Source organism: Chanos chanos, chromosome 16 (assembly GCF_902362185.1).
Source record: "Chanos chanos chromosome 16, fChaCha1.1, whole genome shotgun sequence".
NCBI lineage: Eukaryota > Metazoa > Chordata > Actinopteri > Gonorynchiformes > Chanidae > Chanos > Chanos chanos.
This window is the reverse complement of record NC_044510.1, coordinates 18,516,377-18,538,580: the sequence shown is the minus strand read 5'-3', so window position 1 is coordinate 18,538,580 and position 22,204 is coordinate 18,516,377. Positions and strand designations below refer to the sequence as shown.

The following is a 22,204-nucleotide window of genomic DNA, read 5'->3' as shown; positions in this document are numbered from 1 at the left end:
TTGGAAAGGGCATCCTCCAAAACCCCCAGGCGGACACGGGTTCCAAGTCTCTACCACCTTCAGAAAAAAAGTTATTGGCCGAGGGATGACCTTGGAGTGGTTTTCATCCCTTATCCTAACCCTAACCCTAACCCTAACCCTAACCCTAACCCTAACCCGAACCCGAACCCTAACCCGAACCCTAACCCGAACCCTAAAACTTAGATTTAACCCTAACCCTAACCTATCCCTAACCCTAACCTAACCCTAACCCTAACCCAATTTCAGTTCTGGCCTTAAAGGACCATCAAGTCTAACCCTAACCCTAACCCTAGACAGTCTCATAATACACTTTTACATGGAACCCTTACCAATCCCTAACCCTAACCTTAACCCTTTTTCTTTCTGTCCAAGTCTTTAACCCTAACAAGACTTTCAATTCCAATTTCATTCCACTACTAACCCTAAAACACAACCAAATACAACAAACACCAAGTCTGCCGACCAAAAGAACACCTCTGCTTGTCGCACAAACTCGGGGCTGGTACCGTTGGAAAGGGCGTCCTCCAAAACCCCTGGTTGGACACCGCTTCCAAGTCTCTGTGACCTTCAGAAAAAAAGTTATTGACCGAGGGATGACTTTGAAATGGCCTCCACGGAGCTTTCGGGCACTTCCCCTTGCCCTAGACACTCGGGACTGCTACCATTGGAAAGGGCATCCTCGAAAACCCCCAGGCGGACACGGGTTCCAAGTCTCTACCACCTTCGGAAAAAAACTTATTGGCCGAGGGATGACCTTGGAGTGGTTTTCATCCCTTATCCTAACCTAACCCTAACCCTACCATTGGAAAGGGCATCCTCGAAAACCCCCAGGCGGACACGGGTTCCAAGTCTCTACCACCTTCGGAAAAAAAGTTATTGGCCGAGGGATGACCTTGGAGTGGTTTTCATCCCTTATCCTAACCCTAACCCTAACCCTAACCCTATGACCTTGAAGTGGTTTTCATCCCTTATCCTAACCCTAACCCTAACCCTAACATTGGAAAGGGCATCCTCGAAAACTCCCAGGCGGACATGGGTTCCAAGTCTCTACCACCTTCAGAAAAAAAGTTATTGGCCGAGGGATGACCTTGGAGTGGTTTTCATCCCTTATCCTAACCCTAACCCTAACCCTAACCCTTTTTCTTTCTGTCCAAGTCTTTAACCCTAACAAGACTTTCAATTCCAATTTCATTCCACTACTAACCCTAAAACACAACCAAATACAACAAACACCAAGTCTGCCGACCAAAAGAACACCTCTGCTTGTCGCACAAACTCGGGGCTGGTACCGTTGGAAAGGGCGTCCTCCAAAACCCCTGGTTGGACACCGCTTCCAAGTCTCTGTGACCTTCAGAAAAAAAGTGATTGACCGAGGGATGACTTTGAAATCGCCTCGATCGAGCTTTCGGGCAATTCCCCTTGTCCTAGACACTCGGGACTGCTACCGTTGGAAAGGGCATCCTCAAAAACCCCCAGGCGGACACGGGTGCCAAGTCTCTACCACCATCAGAAAAAAAGTTATTGGCCGAGGGATGACCTTGAAGTGGTTTTCATCCCTTATCCTAACCCTAACCCTAACCCTATCCTAACCCTAACCCTAACCCTTTTTCTTTCTGTCCAAGTCTTTAACCCTAACAACACTTTCAATTCCAATTTCATTCCACTACTAACCCTAAAACATAACCAAATACAACAAACACCAAGTCTGCCAACCAAAAGAACACTTCTGCTTGTCGCGCAAACTCGGGGCTGGTACCGTTGGAAAGGGCGTCCTCCAAAACCCCTAGTTGGACACTGGTTCCAAGTCTCTATGACCTTCGGAAAAAAAGTGATTGTCCGAGGGATGACTTTGAAATCGCCTCGATCGAGCTTTCGGGCAATTCTGTTTATCGTAGAAACTCGTGGTTGGTACCGTTGGAAAGGGCATGCTCAAAAACCCCCAGGCGGACACGGGTTCCAAGTCTCTACCACCTTCAGAAAAAAAGTTATTGGCCGAGGGATGACCTTGGAGTGGTTTTCATCCCTTATCCTAACCCTAACCCTAACCCTATATAATATAGGCGTTTGGGTGAGGTTAAAGGTCAATTAGGGTTAGGGTTAGGGTTAGAGTTGGGATTAGATTTGGGGGCTAGGACTGGGTCGGTTTATCAGGATTGTTGATCTTTCTCACTTGGTTGAGTCAGATAGCTGCCCAGGAAGTTTTAAGGCTCAGTTAGGGTTAGGGTTAGGATTGGGGATGGGGTAGGGGACTGGGAGTAGGTGCGTATATCAGGGCCAGAGACGGATATCTTGTTTTTGTGCATAATTAGCGTTTGGTAGGGGTCAAAGGTCAATTAGGGTTAGGGTTAGGTTCAGGGGCAGGGTAGAGCGCTGAAGTTGGGTAAATAGGTTGGGGTTGGGGGCGACTATCTAGTGAATATGTAACATTGGCGTTTGGTAGGGGTTAAAGGTCAGTTAGGGTTAGGGTTAGGGTTAGAGTTGGGATTAGATTTGGGGGCTAGGAGTGGGTCAGTTTATCAAGATTGTTGATCTTTCTCACTTGTTAGGGTTAGGGTTAGGTTTTTGGATGTTATCCGGCGAAGCTCCCCACGTTTGGTCCTTCTAGACCAAGTGGTTGAAATGGAGCGACGAAGTGAAGGCACGGGCCGGCGCGTGTTAAACTGAACACCTGTTCCTTTATTAAGTGTCGACCCACATCACAAGTTCCAAGAGTTAGGAGGTTAACGGACATGAATTTGACCCTATTTAATCTATTTTATCCTATTTTGAAGTGGTGAGATAGCCTAAGCTTTATTCAATTTCAGGACACATCATCAGTAGTGTACCTCAGGTTCATCGGGTGTTTCAGCCTTTCAACACTATACACCCTCCTCTGAGGCGGCCAGTCAAGGGCGATCAATCCTCGACTTGTGTCCCATGTCCAATTGGGTTTTTTGGTGACTTTCTAGTCTTTACAAGTCGTTATTCGTTTCATTTCATTGTTCTTGGTTTAATTATGGCATTATTTCTGATGCTGACCTTTTGACCTTTTGCCGGTTTTTGTCTTCTTTGGATGATTTCAATGCTGTTTATCAGGCATTCTTTCTAATGCTCAGCTGGTGTGTGAGCGATGCTAACCCCGTCCAATTGGATTTTTTGGTGACTCGCTAGTCTTTATCTGTTGTTCTTTGTCTTTTTTTATAGTCCTTGGTTTAGTAATGGCATTCTCTCTAATGCTCAGCTGGTGTGTGAGCGATGCTAACCCCGTCCAATTGGGTTTTTTGGTGACTCGCTAGTCTTTATCCGTTGTTCTTTGTCTTTTGTTATCGTCCTTGGTTTAATAATGGCATTATTTCTAATGCTGACCTTTTGACCTTTTGATGGATTTTGTCTTCTTTGGATAATTTCGGTGTTGTTTTCATCCATTTCCGTCTTCTTTTTTTGCTTATTTTTTCGCCAAATCGGCTATTTTTTCTTTTCTTTAGTCCCAATTGGGATTTTTTTTTTTTTTTTTTTTGGCTCTTGGAATCTTAGCGTGTAGCGCGCGAGTGAAGCTGGTGCGTGAGTGGTGCTAATCACCGTAAAAGACTGGGCCCCATTTAAGGTCTGTTGGCCTCAGACCACCCTCCTGCGTGCTGTCCAAGTGGACCCAGGGGGGCTGGCTACCTACCGAGGCAGACTGTTCGTTAACACCGCAAGGTATCCCCAGCCTGCTAAAACCAAGGCCCTGTGGAGGCAGGTCCCGTGCATTACGTCACCTCCCAGACAGCCCTGGGCGGGAGTCCTCTTCCAGCGGATATCTTCCCTACCAACTTCAGCCGAGCACGCTCGAACCGAAATCCTTCCGGGAAGCTACCAAGCTTCTACTGGGTTGGACCCCCAGGGGGTTAACGACATCCAGCGGGTTAATTTCCCTCCCATTCCACTCCCAGAGCGAAATTTTCGGGAAACAACCAAGCTTCTACTGGAAGCGCGCCCCCCAGCCTGTCTTTTAGATTGGCGAATTGTGTAAAAGCCTATATTACTGGTGTTTTGTTGAATGGCGGTGACCCCAAGCGACCCAGACGAGCGATGTCATCTCGGAGGGGGCGTCGTAACGATTCCGAGACAAAAAGAATTTTGTTTCTATGTCGTACGGTCTCCGAGCTATTCTACTTTAAAGTTTGTAAAAAAACGATTCTCCATAATTCTTTGTACGTCCACCATTTTCTCATTGTCCGCCATTTTACATTTAAACTGTATTATGGAGACTGGCTAGGTTTATAACCAAAATTAGAATTCGTGTTCATTTAAGGCTGGGACTAGGGCCTCTTAAGGTTAGGGTTAGGTTAGAGTTAGGTCTAAGTTTAGGGCCTGGGATTAGGGTTAAAACTGGATTTAAAGGTTAGGACTAAGTTAGGATTAAGTCTAGGTTTAGGATTATGGGTACAGTTAGGGTTAGGGTTAGGGCTAGATTAGAGTTTAATTGTCAGAGCCCAGGGCATCTGTGAGGGGGAACAAGTGGCGGCACAGCCGGGGGGACTGCCACTCCAGTGCTCAATACCTCTCCAAGGCAGGTGCTCCATAGTGGGTCGAGTGGGTCATACTCAAGGACTGTACTTGAACTTGTCCCTTGATGGCTGCCCCTGTCGCGCTTTGGTGGATACAGAGTCCACCATTTCCCTTGTCCGCCGCGGGATCAAGCAGGATCAAGCACCACCAACCCAACCAGTGGCTGCTGCCCCCATGCCAACAAAGGTGCCATCACCTGAAACAGTCCAGGCCGTCAGGGACCTTTGGCGGCGCAGCAGCAAGGGACTCAGCATGAGACAGCGGCAACAGCTACAAGACCGCCTTGACCAGCACCTGGATGTCTTCACAGCATGTGATGAAGAATGTGGCCAGACAGGATTGGTGCAGCATGCCATTGACGCTGGTACTGTACAGCCCATCCGTCTGCAACCTCACCAGCTGCCGATGGCCAAGCAGCGGAGCAGAAGAACAAGGAAGCGGTAGAGGTGGGGGTCATCGAGCCTTCAACCAGTCCTGGGCAGCACCCGCAGTCCTTGTGAAGAGAAAGCACTCATCATGGAGGTTCTGTGTGGCCTACCAGTGCCTCAATGCTGTCACCAAGAAAGACTCATACCCATTGCCTCGCCTTGATGATGTATTTGATCACATTGCAGGCTCCAGCTGGTTCAGTTCCCTGGACCTCCGCAGTGGGTACTGGCAGGTGGAGTTGGCCCCTGACGCAAGGTCCAAGACTGCATTCACCATTGGTCAGGGGTTGTGGCAGTTCAGGGTGATGCCCTTTTGGTTTTTGCAATGCTCCAGCGACATTTGAATGGCTGATGGAGAGGGTGCTGGCAGGCATCCCCCGCAGCTGCTGTGTGGTGTACTTCGATGACCTCCTGGTGCATGCAGAGGACTTTGAGAATGCGCTGCAGGAGGTTCTTACCACCATTCGTCGGACGGGCCTGTGCCTCAACCCGAGGAAATGCAACCTGCTCCAGAGGGAGACCACATTTATGGACCATGTTTGTGAGTGCAAAAGGGTGGCTACCAACCCTGTTAAAGTGGCAGCTGTCCGTGACTGGCCTGTGCCCCAGGATGGAGCTGGCTTACCCAGTTTCCTGGGACTGGCCTCTTATTATCGGCAGTTTGTAAAAAACTTTGCCACCATTGCCAGCCCGCTGTACCGGTTGACAGACAAGGGACAGGCCTTCCACTGGACTGACAGCTGCACCAAGGCCTTCAGCCAGCTGAGGGGAGCACTTTGCAAGGCACTGGTGTTAGCATACCCCAACCAGAGGCAGCCCTTCGTAGTGGACACAGATGCAAGTAAAGTAGGCATTGGTGCAGTACTGTCCCAGGTGGGAGAAGACAGTGAGCGAGTGGTCGCCTGCTTCAGTCGCTAACTGAGCCATCCAGAGGAGAATTATTGTGTCATACTGCGCAAGCTGCTAGCAGTGGTGCAGGCCCTACGCCACTTCTGGTCCTATCTTTACGGCAAAAATTCCTCCTCTGGACAGACCACACATCCCTCACATGGCTCCTCAGTTTCAGGAACCCTGAAGGCCAGGTGGCATGGCTTGAAGTACTGCAGGACTACAACTTTGACATTCAGCACCTGGCTGGCTGCCAACATGAGAATGCTGACACGCTCCCACCGGTTGTGCGAAGTTGCAGAGTACCGCTACTGTCGCTGCCAGGAGGAGCATGAGCAGACAGTCCCACACACCTGTACTGCTCAGAAAGGCCCAACACAACAACCACACCCCCCCGCTGCAGCAATACCTGGTGGGTACCCCAATGGAACATGTGGGTGTGGATTTCCTTGGCCCCTTCCCATTCACTGATGGCAGGAACGGCTACATCTTAGTGGCCATGGACTATTTCACAAAATGTCCTGAAGCATATGCGGTCCCTGATCAGAGTGCCGCCACAACAGCAAGCAGTGTGACTGGGACCCGCACCTCCCCCTGGTTCTATGGTCCTACAGGACAGCAGTCCATGAGTCCACAGGTTGCACCCCTGCTGCCTTCATGTTAGGGAGGTAGCTACGAATTCCGGTGGACTTAGTATTTGGTGCCCCACCAGAGCCAGAAATCCAGGGAGGCAACAGCATGGAATACTTGTGCAAGCTGCCGGACCAGCTGAGGGTGGTCCATGAGCTCGCTCGCATGGCACAAGGAGAAGCAGCAGCAAAACAAAAGTGGGTGTATGACAGCCACAGCAATGGGAAGGACTTTGCAGCTGCAGACCAGGTCTGGGTTCACTGCCCAGTTAGAAAAGGATTATCACCTAAGCTCTGCAGCCACTGGCAAGGGCCATGCGAGGTCCTCCACAAGGTGTCAGACATTGTGTACAAAGCACGAATGGGTGGCCAGCAACGTTGTATGGTGGTCTTCCACCACAATCGATTGGCCCCATATCGCTCCCTGGCCGGGCCATCAGTCATTGCAGGTGAGGATGAAAACACCAACTTCCCTGGGGCCCCCGTGAACCATTCTCAGTTACCGAGCCCGGAGACAGATGACTTGGAGGACTCTTTTGCACCCCCCCTCTCTGCCCTTGCTTTCACCTGCTGTCTCCCCACTACACTCACCACCTAGGCCTCGCAGCACCAATGCAGACTACCATCAGCCTTGAGGGACTTTGTGTGTGGACTCTGGGAGTCGCCAGGGATGGCTGACTCCTTGGGTGGGGGCAATATAGCGACCGAGCTAACAGCTGACCTACCTGGTAATGAGTCTTTAACAAAGTAATGTAGAGTTTAGCATAATTACCCAGTGTGCTTTGCAGGATTACCTTTGTGCTTTATTCTTAGGTTATTTTGATGTTGTTGTTGTTATTGTTATTGTTGTGTTTTAACAGTGTGATGTATTCGACAATATTTGTGTGTTCATGTTCATTGCATTTTCACTTGTAGTCATAGAGATAGAGTTACCCTTGTCTCTATCAAGATGGCATACCTGAATTGTACCCACTGAGTTCAGTACTTGCTTTGTCAATGAATGGTTGAATCTTAACTCTGTCTCCTTGTATAAATTCCAGTCATTACAATATTTATGCACGGGATATACCCCACCTGGTCCATTTATATAAGATGTATCCCAATTCGTCTTCTGGATGTCATTGTTGCAAAATATGTACAGGGTCAGTTATCCATGAAAATTAAAACACTTTTGGAATGCGGTTCACGAACTGACTGTCAAGGTTTTGTAAATTCCTATGGACATTACACTCATATGGTACCTCTTTGGTACAGATCTGGACAGGACACTAGACCCCATATCTGTCAAGAGGATTGGCATAATATCATATATAGCGAAGAATTGCATCTTGCTCAACTAGAACTGATAAAGACGTCCAACATTTAATTTGTTCCAAAAAATTCCGAATTAAACACTGCGACTGGAGAAGTGCACTTATTCTTTAACAAATGAGGGGGATATCTTCCTGAGGACATGGCAACCCCTTATGGACCTCTGTCCATCCACCCAGCCTGGACTATGTGCCTTGACTATGTAGAAAAGAGACGTGTACTGTAACTGTAACATTTTATTTTGTTTTATTTAATTTTCTTCTCTTCTATAGTTATGTTTTTCTTTATTTTTTCCTCATTGTTATTAATTTTTTTATATTTTTGTTATGAGGAGGAGGAGGAGTAGTAGTAGTAGTATGCCCCCTCCCCCCTTCCCTCAGTTCTGTGTTCTCTATAATTGTTAAAAGATGAAAATGAATAAATAATTAATTTTAGAGGGGGGTATCCCCCTTATTTCTGTTTATCTGTCTTTAACACAAAACACAAAAGAAGTATCTTGAACTTCTGGGGTCTCCTGAAACACCTTAATCTTGTCCTGTAGAGAAGAGAAAAAAAAATCTGATAAAATGGGCTGGAAAAGTGAGTGAAGCACAGTCTGGTGTGACCATTTAATGTTTAAAATATCTTAAAATAAATTTTAAGTAGCTAACCTCATAAGGGCTTACATTTGAATGATACATTAAACAACAACAGACCCTTATAGGTTTACAGTTGTCATTTTCACTTTGCAGAGGAGGTAGAGGCGTGTTTAATATTAGGGGTGCACCAATCTGGTACTGATATCGGATATCAGCCTGATACTCACTCAAATAACTGGATCAGTATCTGTGACTATGGGGCCGATTCAATTCTGTGTTATTCTATGCTTATGTCTATGTGTGCATGTCGTTAGAAGCAGTGCACCCGTAGACCCATAAATTTTGTTAGAAGGAAAGCTAACGTAGCATGGAGGGAGCTAACAACAAAGGGTCAGCAGTTTAGAGGTATTTCACACTCGCTACACCAACAAGTTCTATGGCTACCTGCAATATATGCAAAGCAGGGTTTCCGCTAGGATTTTTTCTTGCCTGTCCGATGTCCGGAAAGAATTTATTTTACCAGACAAATTAAACTTACCGATCATGTTTCAAAAACAGTCTATGTTACAAACACAAATATAATGTGCACCTAGGTTGACGAAAGAATGACAGCAACCTCAAATCAGTTTGACTGTTTAATGAACAGTAACGATTAAGCAAAATGAACAGTAACGATTGAGGAAAACCTCAACATTAGCCACTAAAATGTAGGCTATTATGAAACATCTATAACCTGTAACATCTGAAAGTCCCCGGCTGCTGACTCGAAATCAAACGTGTCCAATGTGTCTTTGCAGCTTGCAGTGCTGTCAGTGGTCAGCACTGTCAAAACACAAATGTCCTGTTTAGGGATAGCCGTTGTTGTAGCTACATTATATATCAGCATTATTACCTCACATTTTGACTGGCAAGTTTTTAATTTATCGCTTTTTTATCAGTTTTACCAGGCTAAAACTGGTAATCACTGGCAAACTCTGCTGGCAAAGCCAAGGTTTCATGGGGTGGCGGTAGCATTGCAAAATATAACACAACCAGTTTAATCAAACACCTCCATAAGTATCATGCAAAAGAACATGAGTTCAACCAAACAAAAAAGGGGGATGATTCAGAGAAGCATTTAACTTTGTCGGTTGCATTGCAAAGACGCGAGAAAATGAAAACTACAAATATAACAAAACAGGTTCTCGAATTATTCTGGATGAGCAATCCCTGACTGTTGTTGAAAACGAGGGCTTCCTTCTTAGCCTAGTTTGTGACTTCATTGTGATTTAATGTTTACATTTCATTCTCTTCCACTCAGTTAGGCATACAACTTATTAATTAAACACTGGTATCGGATCGGTACTTGTTATCGCCCAATACCAAAAGCCCAGGTATCAGTATCAGTATTGGGACTGAAAAAGTCGGATCGGTGCATCTCTATTCAACACCTGTGCTCTAAATATGATCTCAAACCAAAAGGGTTTTTGTCTGATATGCAAGTTCTATATGATCTTTCTGCCTCAGCCTTTTTTTTAAGCAAAATGATGGTATGAACATGTATGCACTTGTAGAACAAATGACAAGAATTTAATAAAAATGTTAATTATTTATATTCATGCCCTGATATTACAAATTGATGATATCAGCAATTCATCTTAGTCACAATGAAGAAAGCATTTTTTATGAACTGAATAATTTACAGTACAGAAAAAAATCTATAAAACTGAAAGGCATCCCACACAGCTGGAAGTCAGATGGTCTTTCAGTAAAACAGTATGATTAAAATTTTGTTAAAATATAAAGACATATCTGTAGCTTCTTCTATGTGGGTAAAACCAAGTCCTGAGTTTTCTTACATAACACAGTAAGTCTGATTAAAACGTCTGTGCCTGTTGTGATGTGATCTGTCAAAACTTTTGAAATCAGAGCTGCAGTTTGTATTTGTACTAAGTACAGACATCTACAGGACACTGTGAGAGACACAGAGTACAGGCTGAACAGAGAGCAAAAAACAATAAGATCAGCTCAGGGACAATGTCTGTGGATTCAAAGAAACAGGCTGGAGGGCAAAGTGGTGGTGTCCCAAGAGGACGGTTTAAAGACATGGATTGTAGAATGTCTGTGTGATGTTCCTTTTGCTTCACTCGCTGTCCCTCTCAAGGATGGTAGATGCTGCCGTGATCACAAGTCTCCCACTCAATCAACTCTGAGCGCTGAAACCACAAAGCGATTTCCTTCTTGGCAACTTCCACAGAGTCTGAGGCATGGACAACATTCCTGGAATATATGAAATAAATATGAACATACATACCGTCTCCATTGAATACAAACATACATACATACCATCTCCATTAAATATGAACATACACACCATCTCCATTAAATATGAACAACCATCTCCATTAAATATGAACATACATACCATCTCCATTAAATATGAACAACCATCTCCATTAAATATGAACATACATACCATCTCCATTAAATACAAACATACATACATACCATCTCCAATAAAATACAAACATACATACATACCATCTCCATTAAATATGAACATACATACCATCTCCATTAAATATGAACAACCATCTCCATTGAATACAAACATACATACATACCATCTCCATTAAATATGAACATACATACCATCTCCATTAAATATGAACATACATACATACCATCTCCATTAAATATGAACATACATACCATCTCCATTAAATATGAACATACATACCATCTCCATTAAATATGAACATACGTACCATCTCCATTAAATATGAACATACGTACTATCTCCATTAAATATGAACATACGTACCATCTCCATTAAATATGAACATACATACCATCTCCATTAAATATGAACAACCATCTCCATTAAATATGAACATACGTACCATCTCCATTAAATATGAACATACGTACCATCTCCATTAAATATGAACATACGTACCATCTCCATTAAATATGAACATACATACCATCTCCATTAAATATGAACAACCATCTCCATTAAATATGAACATACGTACCATCTCCATTAAATATGAACATACATACCATCTCCATTAAATATGAACATACGTACCATCTCCATTAAATATGAACATACGTACCATCTCCATTAAATATGAACATACATACCATCTCCATTAAATATGAACATACATACCATCTCCATTAAATATGAACATACATACATACCATCTCCATTAAATATGAACATACGTACCATCTCCATTAAATATGAACATACATACCATCTCCATTAAATATGAACAACCATCTCCATTAAATATGAACATACGTACCATCTCCATTAAATATGAACATACATACCATCTCCATTAAATATGAACATACGTACCATCTCCATTAAATATGAACATACATACCATCTCCATTAAATATGAACATACATACCATCTCCATTAAATATGAACATACATACATACCATCTCCATTAAATATGAACATACGTACCATCTCCATTAAATATGAACATACATACCATCTCCATTAAATATGAACAACCATCTCCATTAAATATGAACATACGTACCATCTCCATTAAATATGAACATACGTACCATCTCCATTAAATATGAACATACATACCATCTCCATTAAATATGAACATACGTACCATCTCCATTAAATATGAACATACATACCATCTCCATTAAATATGAACAACCATCTCCATTAAATATGAACATACGTACCATCTCCATTAAATATGAACATACGTACCATCTCCATTAAATATGAACATACATACCATCTCCATTAAATATGAACAACCATCTCCATTAAATATGAACATACGTACCATCTCCATTAAATATGAACATACATACCATCTCCATTAAATATGAACATACGTACCATCTCCATTAAATATGAACATACGTACCATCTCCATTAAATATGAACATACGTACCATCTCCATTAAATATGGACATACGTACCATCTCCATTAAATATGAACATACGTACCATCTCCAGTGTATTAAAAGGATGAGATGCCATGACACAGTCACCTGTATGCACCTTCAAAACTCTAAAATACACAGTTGTACAGTGCACAAAGTGCTCTTTCAGCATAGAAATATGTGTGCATGCACAGGCACACGCACACTCATATTGTTAATTATTGTCATAATTAACAATATGAATTTAATTATTCTCCTGTTTAGCACATTCAGACTGTCTTTCTGAATGTGCTGCTGTCTGTCTGTGTTGCTCTGTATGGTCCGTGGAGGACATCATTTCATCTCTGCTGTGTGCTGCTCTGTACATGGCCAAGATGACAATAAAGCTCTACTTCACTTGAAACACACGCGCACACAGATACACAGACACACACACTTACACACACACACACCTCTACAGCTGAAAAGCACAATCAGGTCCACAATATGAACACACATAAACATATGCTGCTTACAGCTGAGAAGTTTTCAGCTCTTCAGTACTATTAGCGTGTGTGTGTGTGTGTGTGTGTGTGTGTACCTGCTGATGTGAACGCTAAAATCTCCTCTTAGAGTTCCAGGTGCAGCCTCAGCAGGGTTTGTCTCTCCAACGAGCATACGAGATGACCTCACCACATTATGCCCCTCCCACACCTGGAGTGCACACACATGCAGCTTAATTTAAACAGAATTAAAATACTCATAATAATGTAGTTCCTGATTATAGAGATTGACTTGAAATTCTCCATAATTAATTTGGAGAGGAGTGCACGAGTATGTTTCTATAAACTCTGAGAATTGAATAGAGATTTTTAAAAGGCTCCTACCATGGCAATAATGGGGCCAGAGGTCATGTACCGGAGCAAGCTAGGGTAGAATGGCTTCCTGTGTAGACATGCATAATGCTGCGACAACAACTCCTCAGAGACCTAAAACACACACACACACACACACACACACACACACACACACACACACACACACACACTGGTATTACACAGAACATTTCATGTACATCACAGATACCCTCTCACACATAAACAGAGATTATTATTAGTATTAGAATTTTATATATTACTAGTATTATTTTAATTACTACAATTATATTAGCATTAGAAGCACTGGTCCCTGCAGGCCTGCAGGAAGTGAAACTGGTGAATAATAGTCTTTAAATATTATGTACCGTATTATATTAGAGCAGTGGTATTTCACATATTTTAATATTTTCTTTTCGTTTCCCCTGTGTAGAATTTCATTATTGTGTCACATCATGAGTAGCACAGTGTTATTTTGCAATATAAAATACTGTTTGTTTAATTCAGCCAACATGCACCTGAGAATGTGTGACCAACCATGAGAGCGAGAGTGACACTCATCAGCACGCCTGCACGGAGATAGCAACTTGATTTGTCAACTGTTGTACGAGTTGCTTGAAAGTCACACAGAGACTGATTCGAGACTTGAGACTCCAATTTGAACTCAAATATGACTCACACTGTTTCTCAATTAGTTTTATATTGCGTTTTTCAGTTCGCATCATCACAAAACAGCTTTACAGAAAACTGGGCCTGACACCTCGGTGAACAAGCCTGACGTGATTTGTCCTTGACATCTTGACACTTGTTTTGTTCTTTACCACTACACAGAAAGCGTCTGCATGACCTGGACTCCCAGCTCCACGCAGTGAAAGGGCTACAAGAGGATTTTTTCAGGATTCAGGCTTGACCCTCAAAACGGTCATATACAGTTGTATGTATTTCTGCTTGCTTGCAGTAAAAATACTTTTGGATGGCTGGATGTACAGAGAGATGGACAGAGAGATGGATAGATGGATGGATAGATGGCTGGTTCATTTTTGTATCAAGAACTCTCTCACCTGGACCATTTTTAAACCAACCAAACGGAAGCCACGCTGCTCAAATCGCTGAACAATCTGACCAATCAGACGTCTTTGTACACCATCAGGTTTGACTGCAATGAAGGTTTGCTCTCTAATGCCAGGGATATCTACAGCAAGAACACACATGCACATGCATGTGAATAAACACATGTCAAATGCCTTGCAAAGTTGATCCCATTCTCTCTCTACTTTATTTTTATTTTATTTTTTTTTGAGAAACAGGTGTAAAAAAATCTAACCATATCTGCATGTCATTATGTGCCATATACTTGTCTTCACACAATGGATTCTGTGCATGGTAATAATGAAGATGATGGGAAATTGTGTCATGTAAGGATATCCATTACAGTAATAATCCATTATCTAATATTAAGAAGAGAATAAAAAATATATTACAGTAACAGAGAAGATTTCTAATCCATTGCATTCACAGTAAGGAGAGTATTTATGATCTGTTACAGTAATAGCAAAGAGAGTATTTATGATCCGGTACACTCTCTGTAAGGAGAGTATTATGATCTGTTGCATTCTCTGTAAGGAGAGTATTATGATCTGTAACAGTAACAGTAAGGAGAGTATTTATGATGTGTTACAGTAACAGTAAGGAGAGTATTTATGATCCATTTCAGTTACAGTAAGGACAGTATTTATGATGTGTTACAGTAACAGTAAGGGAAACATTTCTAATCCATTACAGTATATAGAGGACTTTTTAGTCCAGTAAGGAGAGCATTTTAAACTGATATTGATACAGAGAAAATAATGATTTATAGTCTGTCACAAGAAGGAGAATATTTATAATCTGTTACAGTAAAAGTAACGAGAGGATTCATAATCTCTTATTTTATACTACTCTTCCAGTGGCACAGTCAGACTGACTTACACGCTCAACTACTAATGTAATAACAACTCACTGAACACAACCAATTAGAGCACGTGAGAAATAAAGACATTAACTAATCAGTGAATCAACTCAGCAGCGTGGGCATCCGCAAAGGGTGAGACATCTCAACCGTAAAACGGCAAAGGGGCAACATCTTCAACAAAAAAACTAACAACACAAATGCTTTGATCAACATTTCTTCACTTAAGCACAGGCCTCAGTGTTGGGAGAAAATGTTTCAGCTCTAAAATGAACATTCCCTCATGAAACAAATTCTGACATGTTAAGTGTTCAGACATTAGTATTTTAGCAAAACTAACACTTTTCTTCACCATCATCTTCAGAATCCAAACACATAACCTTTGGATTGGATTTGTTTTGAGAATATTTAAACACAAATGAATGAAAATAAAAGGTTCTTTTAATTAGACTTTTACGTGTAGATTTTATATTACCCTGTGCTCTCTATCTCTCTCTCACACACCACTCTTCACAAGTTTTCACACTCACCTAGGTTAGCACTGTATCGTTCACACTCACCTGGGTTAACCCTGTATCATTCACACTCACCTGGGTTAACACTGTATCATTCACACTCACCTGGGTTAACACTGTATCTTTCACACTCACCTGGGTTAGCACTGTATCGTTCACACTCACCTGGGTTAACACTGTATCATTCACACTCACCTGGGTTAGCACTGTATCATTCACACTCACCTGGGTTAACACTGTATCTTTCACACTCACCTGGGTTAACACTGTATCTTTCACACTCACCTGGGTTAACAGTGTAGCTGTGCTGATAGTACTGTGTCCTGTAGGCACAAAATCCCAGAGGGGAAAATCTTCTGATCACCAAGCACCGTGGAATGAGAACCATGGTGAAAGAAATGAATAAACCCAAAAAGAAATGAAGTGTAACGAGAGAGGAAGCGGATCTGACAGAAAAAGTGCTGCTCCCTAAAGAATCTGCCTTACAGTCTGCAGAAACTTACTCAGTGACACAAACATTCTGTTCACCACAGAGAGAGTTCTTCCCTTTTAACCTCCCTGCCCCGAACTATTTAGGGCAGTCACACACACGCGCACACACACACACACACACACACACACACTCAAATGCAGAGAGACACAGTAACCAATGTTGAAAAACATTTGGAAACAATTTTGCGCAATAAAAGCAAATACACATAGGTCACTCACCTGAACACTCAAATCGTCACAACCAATCAAAGTTAAGTTTATGGTGGGAAGACTGATCACACACAGAAACTGTGTCTGTCTGTCTTTTCCTGAGACACACACGTGACAGAATGTAATGGCTTAATTGACACTAAGTCCCTGTTTCCTGTTTGGATTCAAGCAGTTCCTAAACACCAAAATATCTCTTCAGCAAACCCCGCAGACCCACAAGCACACACATACATACACAGCCACAGAAACTGTACAGATCATGTCTCCAGTTAAGCAAAACACTGGCCCTGATTCTGACACACAGTGTCTTTCTGTTAGAAAGAGTCTGAGATAACGTAGTCTAGGTGTGTTTCCATGAGCTTTTGGAGAGACTGCACTGTGTGTGTTAGTGTTTTGCTCTGTGTTTATGTGTATGAGTGTCAGTGAGTGTCTGAGAGACGGTACTCTGTGTGTATGTGTGAGTGTAAGTGAGTCTTTAATAGGCTAACAGGGTTGATTTTTCAAGTTATGTCAGTACCATCAGAGAACAATTAATAGACGGCATATATTCAGTGTACTTATGGTAGAGTGAATCGAGTTACAGAGTGTACTGAATACAGTTATAGAAAATAGGGAATACAGCTATGGAATAAGCAAATTTAATCTAGGCGTTGGACAGATCTTCTGGTGTCAGATCTGTCAACTGTGGGTTTCCAAAGAAATCAGACTTCACGAGCACAGTGCCCTTCATATTGCAGTGGCCTTCTTTCTGTCCAGTGTTGACCTCCAAAGCACCACCAGGTCAACTTCTCAATATGCACTCAAAGTCCAAAAGACAGATTTCAATATTCGAATCTGACAGGCAGCTATTTACACTGCCTGTTGCCAAAGGGGGAGGGCAGGTACAGAAACTCTGGACTCATCAGCCGGTACAGAAACTCTGGACTCATCAGCCGGTACAGAAACTCTGGACTCATCAGCCGGTGCCGAAACTCTGGACTCATCAGCCGGTACAGAAACTCTGGACTCATCAGCCGGTGCCGAAACTCTGGACTCATCAGCCGGTGCCGAAACTCTGGACTCATCAGCCGGTGCCGAGGGAGAAGTCAGAGCTGTGCAGCAGCACCTGAGGTGCGTTCAAATTCCGCAAACAGAGGCGAACGGGTTTTCTTTAAACTTTTCAATTTGAACGGTTTTGTGTGAACATTCCAAACTGTTAGGTTTAAACCATTAAAGATGGCAACGAACAAGGCAATTGTATTAGCTGCAGCCTCTGTTATTATTGATGATTTAACGGAGGAAAACACGCTAGATGTTGTCGATTTGATACAGAGCGTACTGAAATGGAAACCAATAGATGCAAGGAGAATAGAGGGCTACGTAACCGAAGGCATACCCACCTTCAACGATTTTACATTCAGGTCGCACTTTCGGATGCATAGGACTACAGTCGAAGTAAGGATTTAGACATAGGCCTATATTAAAATGTTTAAAATCTTTAAGCCTAATTGTAGATGCTAAGGTTAAGAACAGGTTGAAAATACTGTTACTCTTTTTAAGTTACTTTAGTTCAGTGCAATATAATACAAGGATGCATTAAAATGCATTAAGCTAGCTACAGCCTTTGGTTTATTTAAGAAACTTTATCAAGAGATAGTACCACATCTCAACCAACATACTGAACCCACCACTGAAGTGCAAATACTTTCAACACTCTTTGGCAAACCAAGAGTCCTTTCAAGGGGTGGCTGATCAGTTTGGGGTCAGCAAAGGCAGTTTGCATCACTATTTCATTCAGATAGTTGAAAACCTTACTGCACTGATGCCAAAATACACCTGCTGGCCATCACCTGAGCAGTACCCACTGGTTGCAGAGAGGTTTGAAAGAAAGGGCGGCTTCCCAGGTGTCACTGGATGTATTGATGGCACCCATATATCCGTCAAAGGTCCATCAGCACACAGGGATGCTTTTATTAACAGAAAGGGACATGCAAGTATTCGACTGCAGGCAGTGTGCGACAGCCAGTTGCGCTTCACACACATTCATACTGGCAATGCTGGATCAGTGCACGACTCGCGCGTGTACAGAAACAGCGACCTAAAGGCAATGCTGAATGCCCACCCTCTCCCTGCCCAGTACCATCTATTAAGTGATTCAGCCTACCCTCTAGAGACCAACCTGCTTGTCCCTTACAGGGACAATGGTCATCTGACAGAGCGCCAAAAGAGATTTAACAATGTACATAGCTCAACAAGAGTCCACATTGAGTGTGCTACAGTTGTATAAAATAAAAGTTTTAATGCCGAAAATACTCATTAGTTACAACAGTGCATAAATAAATAATAGAACAAATATATAATAAACTGTTACAATGAATTTATAAAAATAGCTCACACTATTAATACATCAATAGATGATACATTTAACTAAACTAAATGACTGCAATAAAACCTTTTATTTTTCAGCCATGCGTGCAAGTGCAGCAGTGAACTGTCTTAAAATGTCATTTCTTTCTTTTTGAATCTCTATTGTTTGTTTCTGAAGTTTTATAATTTCATCTAATCTTTCAGTGTTTTTTTCACAGCATCTTTTTTGAGCCCTGTCCTTAACAACTTCCACTATGTGACTTGTTGGGTCACAGGGTGACTGCACCACACTTAGAACAGGTGTGCATGACACTGGTCGTTGCTGGGGATTCACAACACCAGATTGATTGGCAATGCCATGGGATGTTGCTGAGGGGGTCACGGATGGGGTTGCCAGGGAAGTGTGGCCAGATGTAGTTGCCTGATTTTGGGGGCTGTGAGTGGTGGCAGTGAGGAGACAACAGCAATGGGTGTCACGGCTGGATCCCCTGCAAAAAGTTCATCCAGGAGCTGGAAGAATCCCCACTTCCGCCGACCCTGTCCCGTCCTCTGGTGACCATCAAGGATGGTTTTATATCTATTCATTAACAAAAATGCACACAAAACAGGGGGATAACTCAGAATCATTCTCAGTTAAGCTTATGACCAATCAACTCAATTTTAATGATACACATCCTATTATGAAATTGGACAGCTCCATGTGTTGTATAGAATTTGCATTTATCTGCTTACCTGTGCTTGAGATTCCTCCACTTATTGTCACACATCTGCCAGTAACATTGTAACCCTTGCCCCTAAGGATCTCAGCCACCATCTCCCAGACTTGCTTCCGCTTTACAATTTGGTATTTAGCAGACGCTTTTAGCCAAAGCAACTTACAATAAGTGCATCAGTCAGATCCCATTGCCTCATAAACAGAGATCACAATAAGGCTGTACATTAATTACCCTCTGTATTATGCTCCTGGAATTCTGTGACAGTAAACGATAAACACAAGACTTGCGATATAGGGAAAAGGTTAGTAGGATTCTTTTATTTATTTATTTATTTATTTATTTATTTATTTGTTTGTTTGTTTATGACCAGTCCCTCAAATTTCTCTCTTAGAGACATCCAAGATTCAATTAAAAGTAGCACTGCAGCATGGGGCCAATTATCTACATTACACAGTAAACAAATGATAAGGAAGCATAATGGACAACTTACAACTTATTGATGATCTCGAATAGGCTGACATTAATAAGAGCTAGCAAATGTTTACTTACTAACAGCATTTGACTTGCCCACTGCAACTATGTTGCCCATCACCATGTCCTCGGGCTGGGTGAAGTCCTCTAAAGTTACAAAGAAAAAATTGGTAACTGTAATGTGACTGTGTAGTTAGCCTGTTGCTGTATGTTGTTACAGTATAACGTTAACTTTTACTGAGCTGCTAGCGAGCGTTGTGTAGGTCAGCATTCGCCGACAACATTAATCATCTAGATTACTAATAACAACCATTTCAAAATAATTTCAAAATTTACATACTTAACGCTTTAGCTGTATGTGATGTATGTCAGTTAGCCTAAATTAACGACCAGAGAGAGCAATCGCTTAGCTAATGCTAAGGATTGATAACGATAGCATACAAAAAAGAGGCTTTCAGAAAGAGTATCAACGTAACTGACAGACAAGTTAACCACTTGAATTATTGTAAGAAGATTAAATAAAATCGAACACTTACGGATATTTTCTGGTATTACTCCCATCTGGGCACACATCTCCCTTAGTCCAGTGTCCATGTCTGTTCACCAAGAACTACTTACTCAGACCGTTTGTGTGTGTTCACAAACGCTCACAGTGAACTCAAAGCAAACAAAAAAACGTTTGAAACAATTCACAACCGTTTGCCTCTGTTTGCCGAATTTGAACGCACCTCTGGCCTGGAAGGATGAGTCTGGACTGGTGTCACTGCCTGGCGTCATGGAGGAGAAAGCAGCAGCAACAAACACACTGGACATCTACACTATACACTTTCACTTATAAATCTATACACTTTCACCTATAAATCTATACACTTTCATCTATGCATCTGTACATTTTCACCTATAAATCTATACACTTTCACCTATAAATCTATACACTTTCATCTATAAATCTATACACTTTCACCTATAAATCTATACACTTTCATCTATAAATCTATACACTTTCATCTATGCATCTGTACATTTTCACCTATAAATCTATACACTTTCATCTATAAATCTATACACTTTCACCTATAAATCTATACACTTTCATCTATGCATCTGTACATTTTCATCTGTACACTTTCACCTATACATCTCTACACTTTCATCTATACATCCATATACTGTGTTACAGCCAGCCACACCAACCGCAATATAAAGGGGCCACAGACAGAGTTCAGCTCAAAATCTGGGGGTTTTATTAAACTGAAAGGCACTGAAAACAAAACATTTATCAGCCCAGCCTGGCTCAGAGATTACAGTTGCCGCTGGATAAACCACCCCCCTTCAAGCCCGGCTTGGGGTTATTTATAGAGAGGAGCAAACCATGCTCAGGTGAGCCAGACAGGTAACTGTGCAGGTGACACCTACCTGCCTGGAAGAATAGAAAAACAGAGAAATAGAGTAAGCAAGCCACCAGCAGGGGTAGTCACAATAAATGTGACACCTTAAGGGGTAGAGGAACATAACACCCTCACCCCAAAATGGTGACTCTTGTCTCCATAGGAAGCCTTATGCATTTAAAAATAAAGAGCAATCAGTTTATACCAAATGCTGTAACTAGAACCTAACCAAAAGCAGATGATAACTAACTCAAATAACTTACTTTTGTGCAGCCATCTCACTACTCCAAGATGGGAATACAGTAGCATATTTCAAATATTCTAGGTAAGGTATAAATACATATATATAGATTAATTATAATCATATAGAGAATATAGGTGATGAAGCCTATAACTAAGTTTAAGATGGGCCGAATTCGAGAGCGCATCAGCAACCAAATTATCTTTGTGTCGAATGTGTCGAATCTCGAGTTCGAATGGTTGTAGTATTAAGCTCCACCGCATGAGTTGTTGGTTAGAAATGCGCATTCGGTTTAAAAAATGTAAAGGATCGTGGTCACTGTAAACAATTATGGGGAAAGACGAAGGACTTAAATATACTTCAAAATGCTGAATGGCCAGAATCAAGGCCAGCGCCTCTTTCTCAATGATGGAATAACGCCGTTGCTGCAGAATAAATTTTCGAGAAAAATAACAAACTGGGTGCTCTACACCATCAACACCGCACTGGAGGAGGACAGCGCCAGCTCCAGAATCACTTGCATCAACTGCAAGGCGGAATGATTTCGAAAAGTCGGGAGCTGACAGCATGGGAGCACTAACCAGAAGGCCCTTTACATTTTCGAAGGCCCACTGACATGACTCAGACCACTGAAAATCACGTTTGGGACTAAGCAGGTGAGTCAGCGCACATGACTCAGACCACTGAAAATCACGTTTGGGACTAAGCAGATCAGTC

At 42.2% G+C, this 22,204-nt stretch overlaps 1 protein-coding gene across 2 annotated transcripts; it reads right to left on the bottom strand.

Moving 5' to 3' along the window:
• Positions 1 to 9,066: 9,066 nt before the first annotated feature.
• nme4 (NME/NM23 nucleoside diphosphate kinase 4) lies at positions 9,067 to 21,523 on the bottom strand. Of its 2 annotated transcripts, none has more exons than XM_030793181.1 (5): positions 21,510 to 21,523; positions 14,222 to 14,336; positions 13,173 to 13,274; positions 12,887 to 12,999; positions 9,067 to 10,644 (listed from the first exon to the last, which is right to left on the bottom strand). In XM_030793181.1, exons 1-5 carry the CDS (start codon positions 21,521 to 21,523, stop codon positions 10,524 to 10,526), a joined length of 465 nt encoding a protein of 154 aa, XP_030649041.1. In that variant the 3' UTR covers positions 9,067 to 10,523. The 2 variants fall into 2 exon arrangements, with proteins under 2 accessions (XP_030649041.1, XP_030649040.1); XM_030793180.1 differs by lacking the exon at positions 21,510 to 21,523 and adding an exon at positions 15,909 to 16,148 and having other exon boundaries at positions 14,222 to 14,352.
• Positions 21,524 to 22,204: the final 681 nt, after the last annotated feature.

Bases quoted from the DNA above. Each gene is read 5' to 3' on its own strand.
- nme4 (XM_030793180.1), bottom strand. From the start codon at position 16,011: ATGGTTCTCATTCCACGGTGCTTGGTGATCAGAAGATTTTCCCCTCTG. The intron at 14,353-15,908 runs GTGAGTGTGAAA...TTCTTGCTGTAG, and splicing joins CAGCTACACTGTTAACCCAG to ATATCCCTGGCATTAGAGAG. The intron at 13,275-14,221 runs GTGAGAGAGTTC...TGTGTGTTTTAG, and splicing joins TTGGTTTAAAAATGGTCCAG to GTCTCTGAGGAGTTGTTGTC.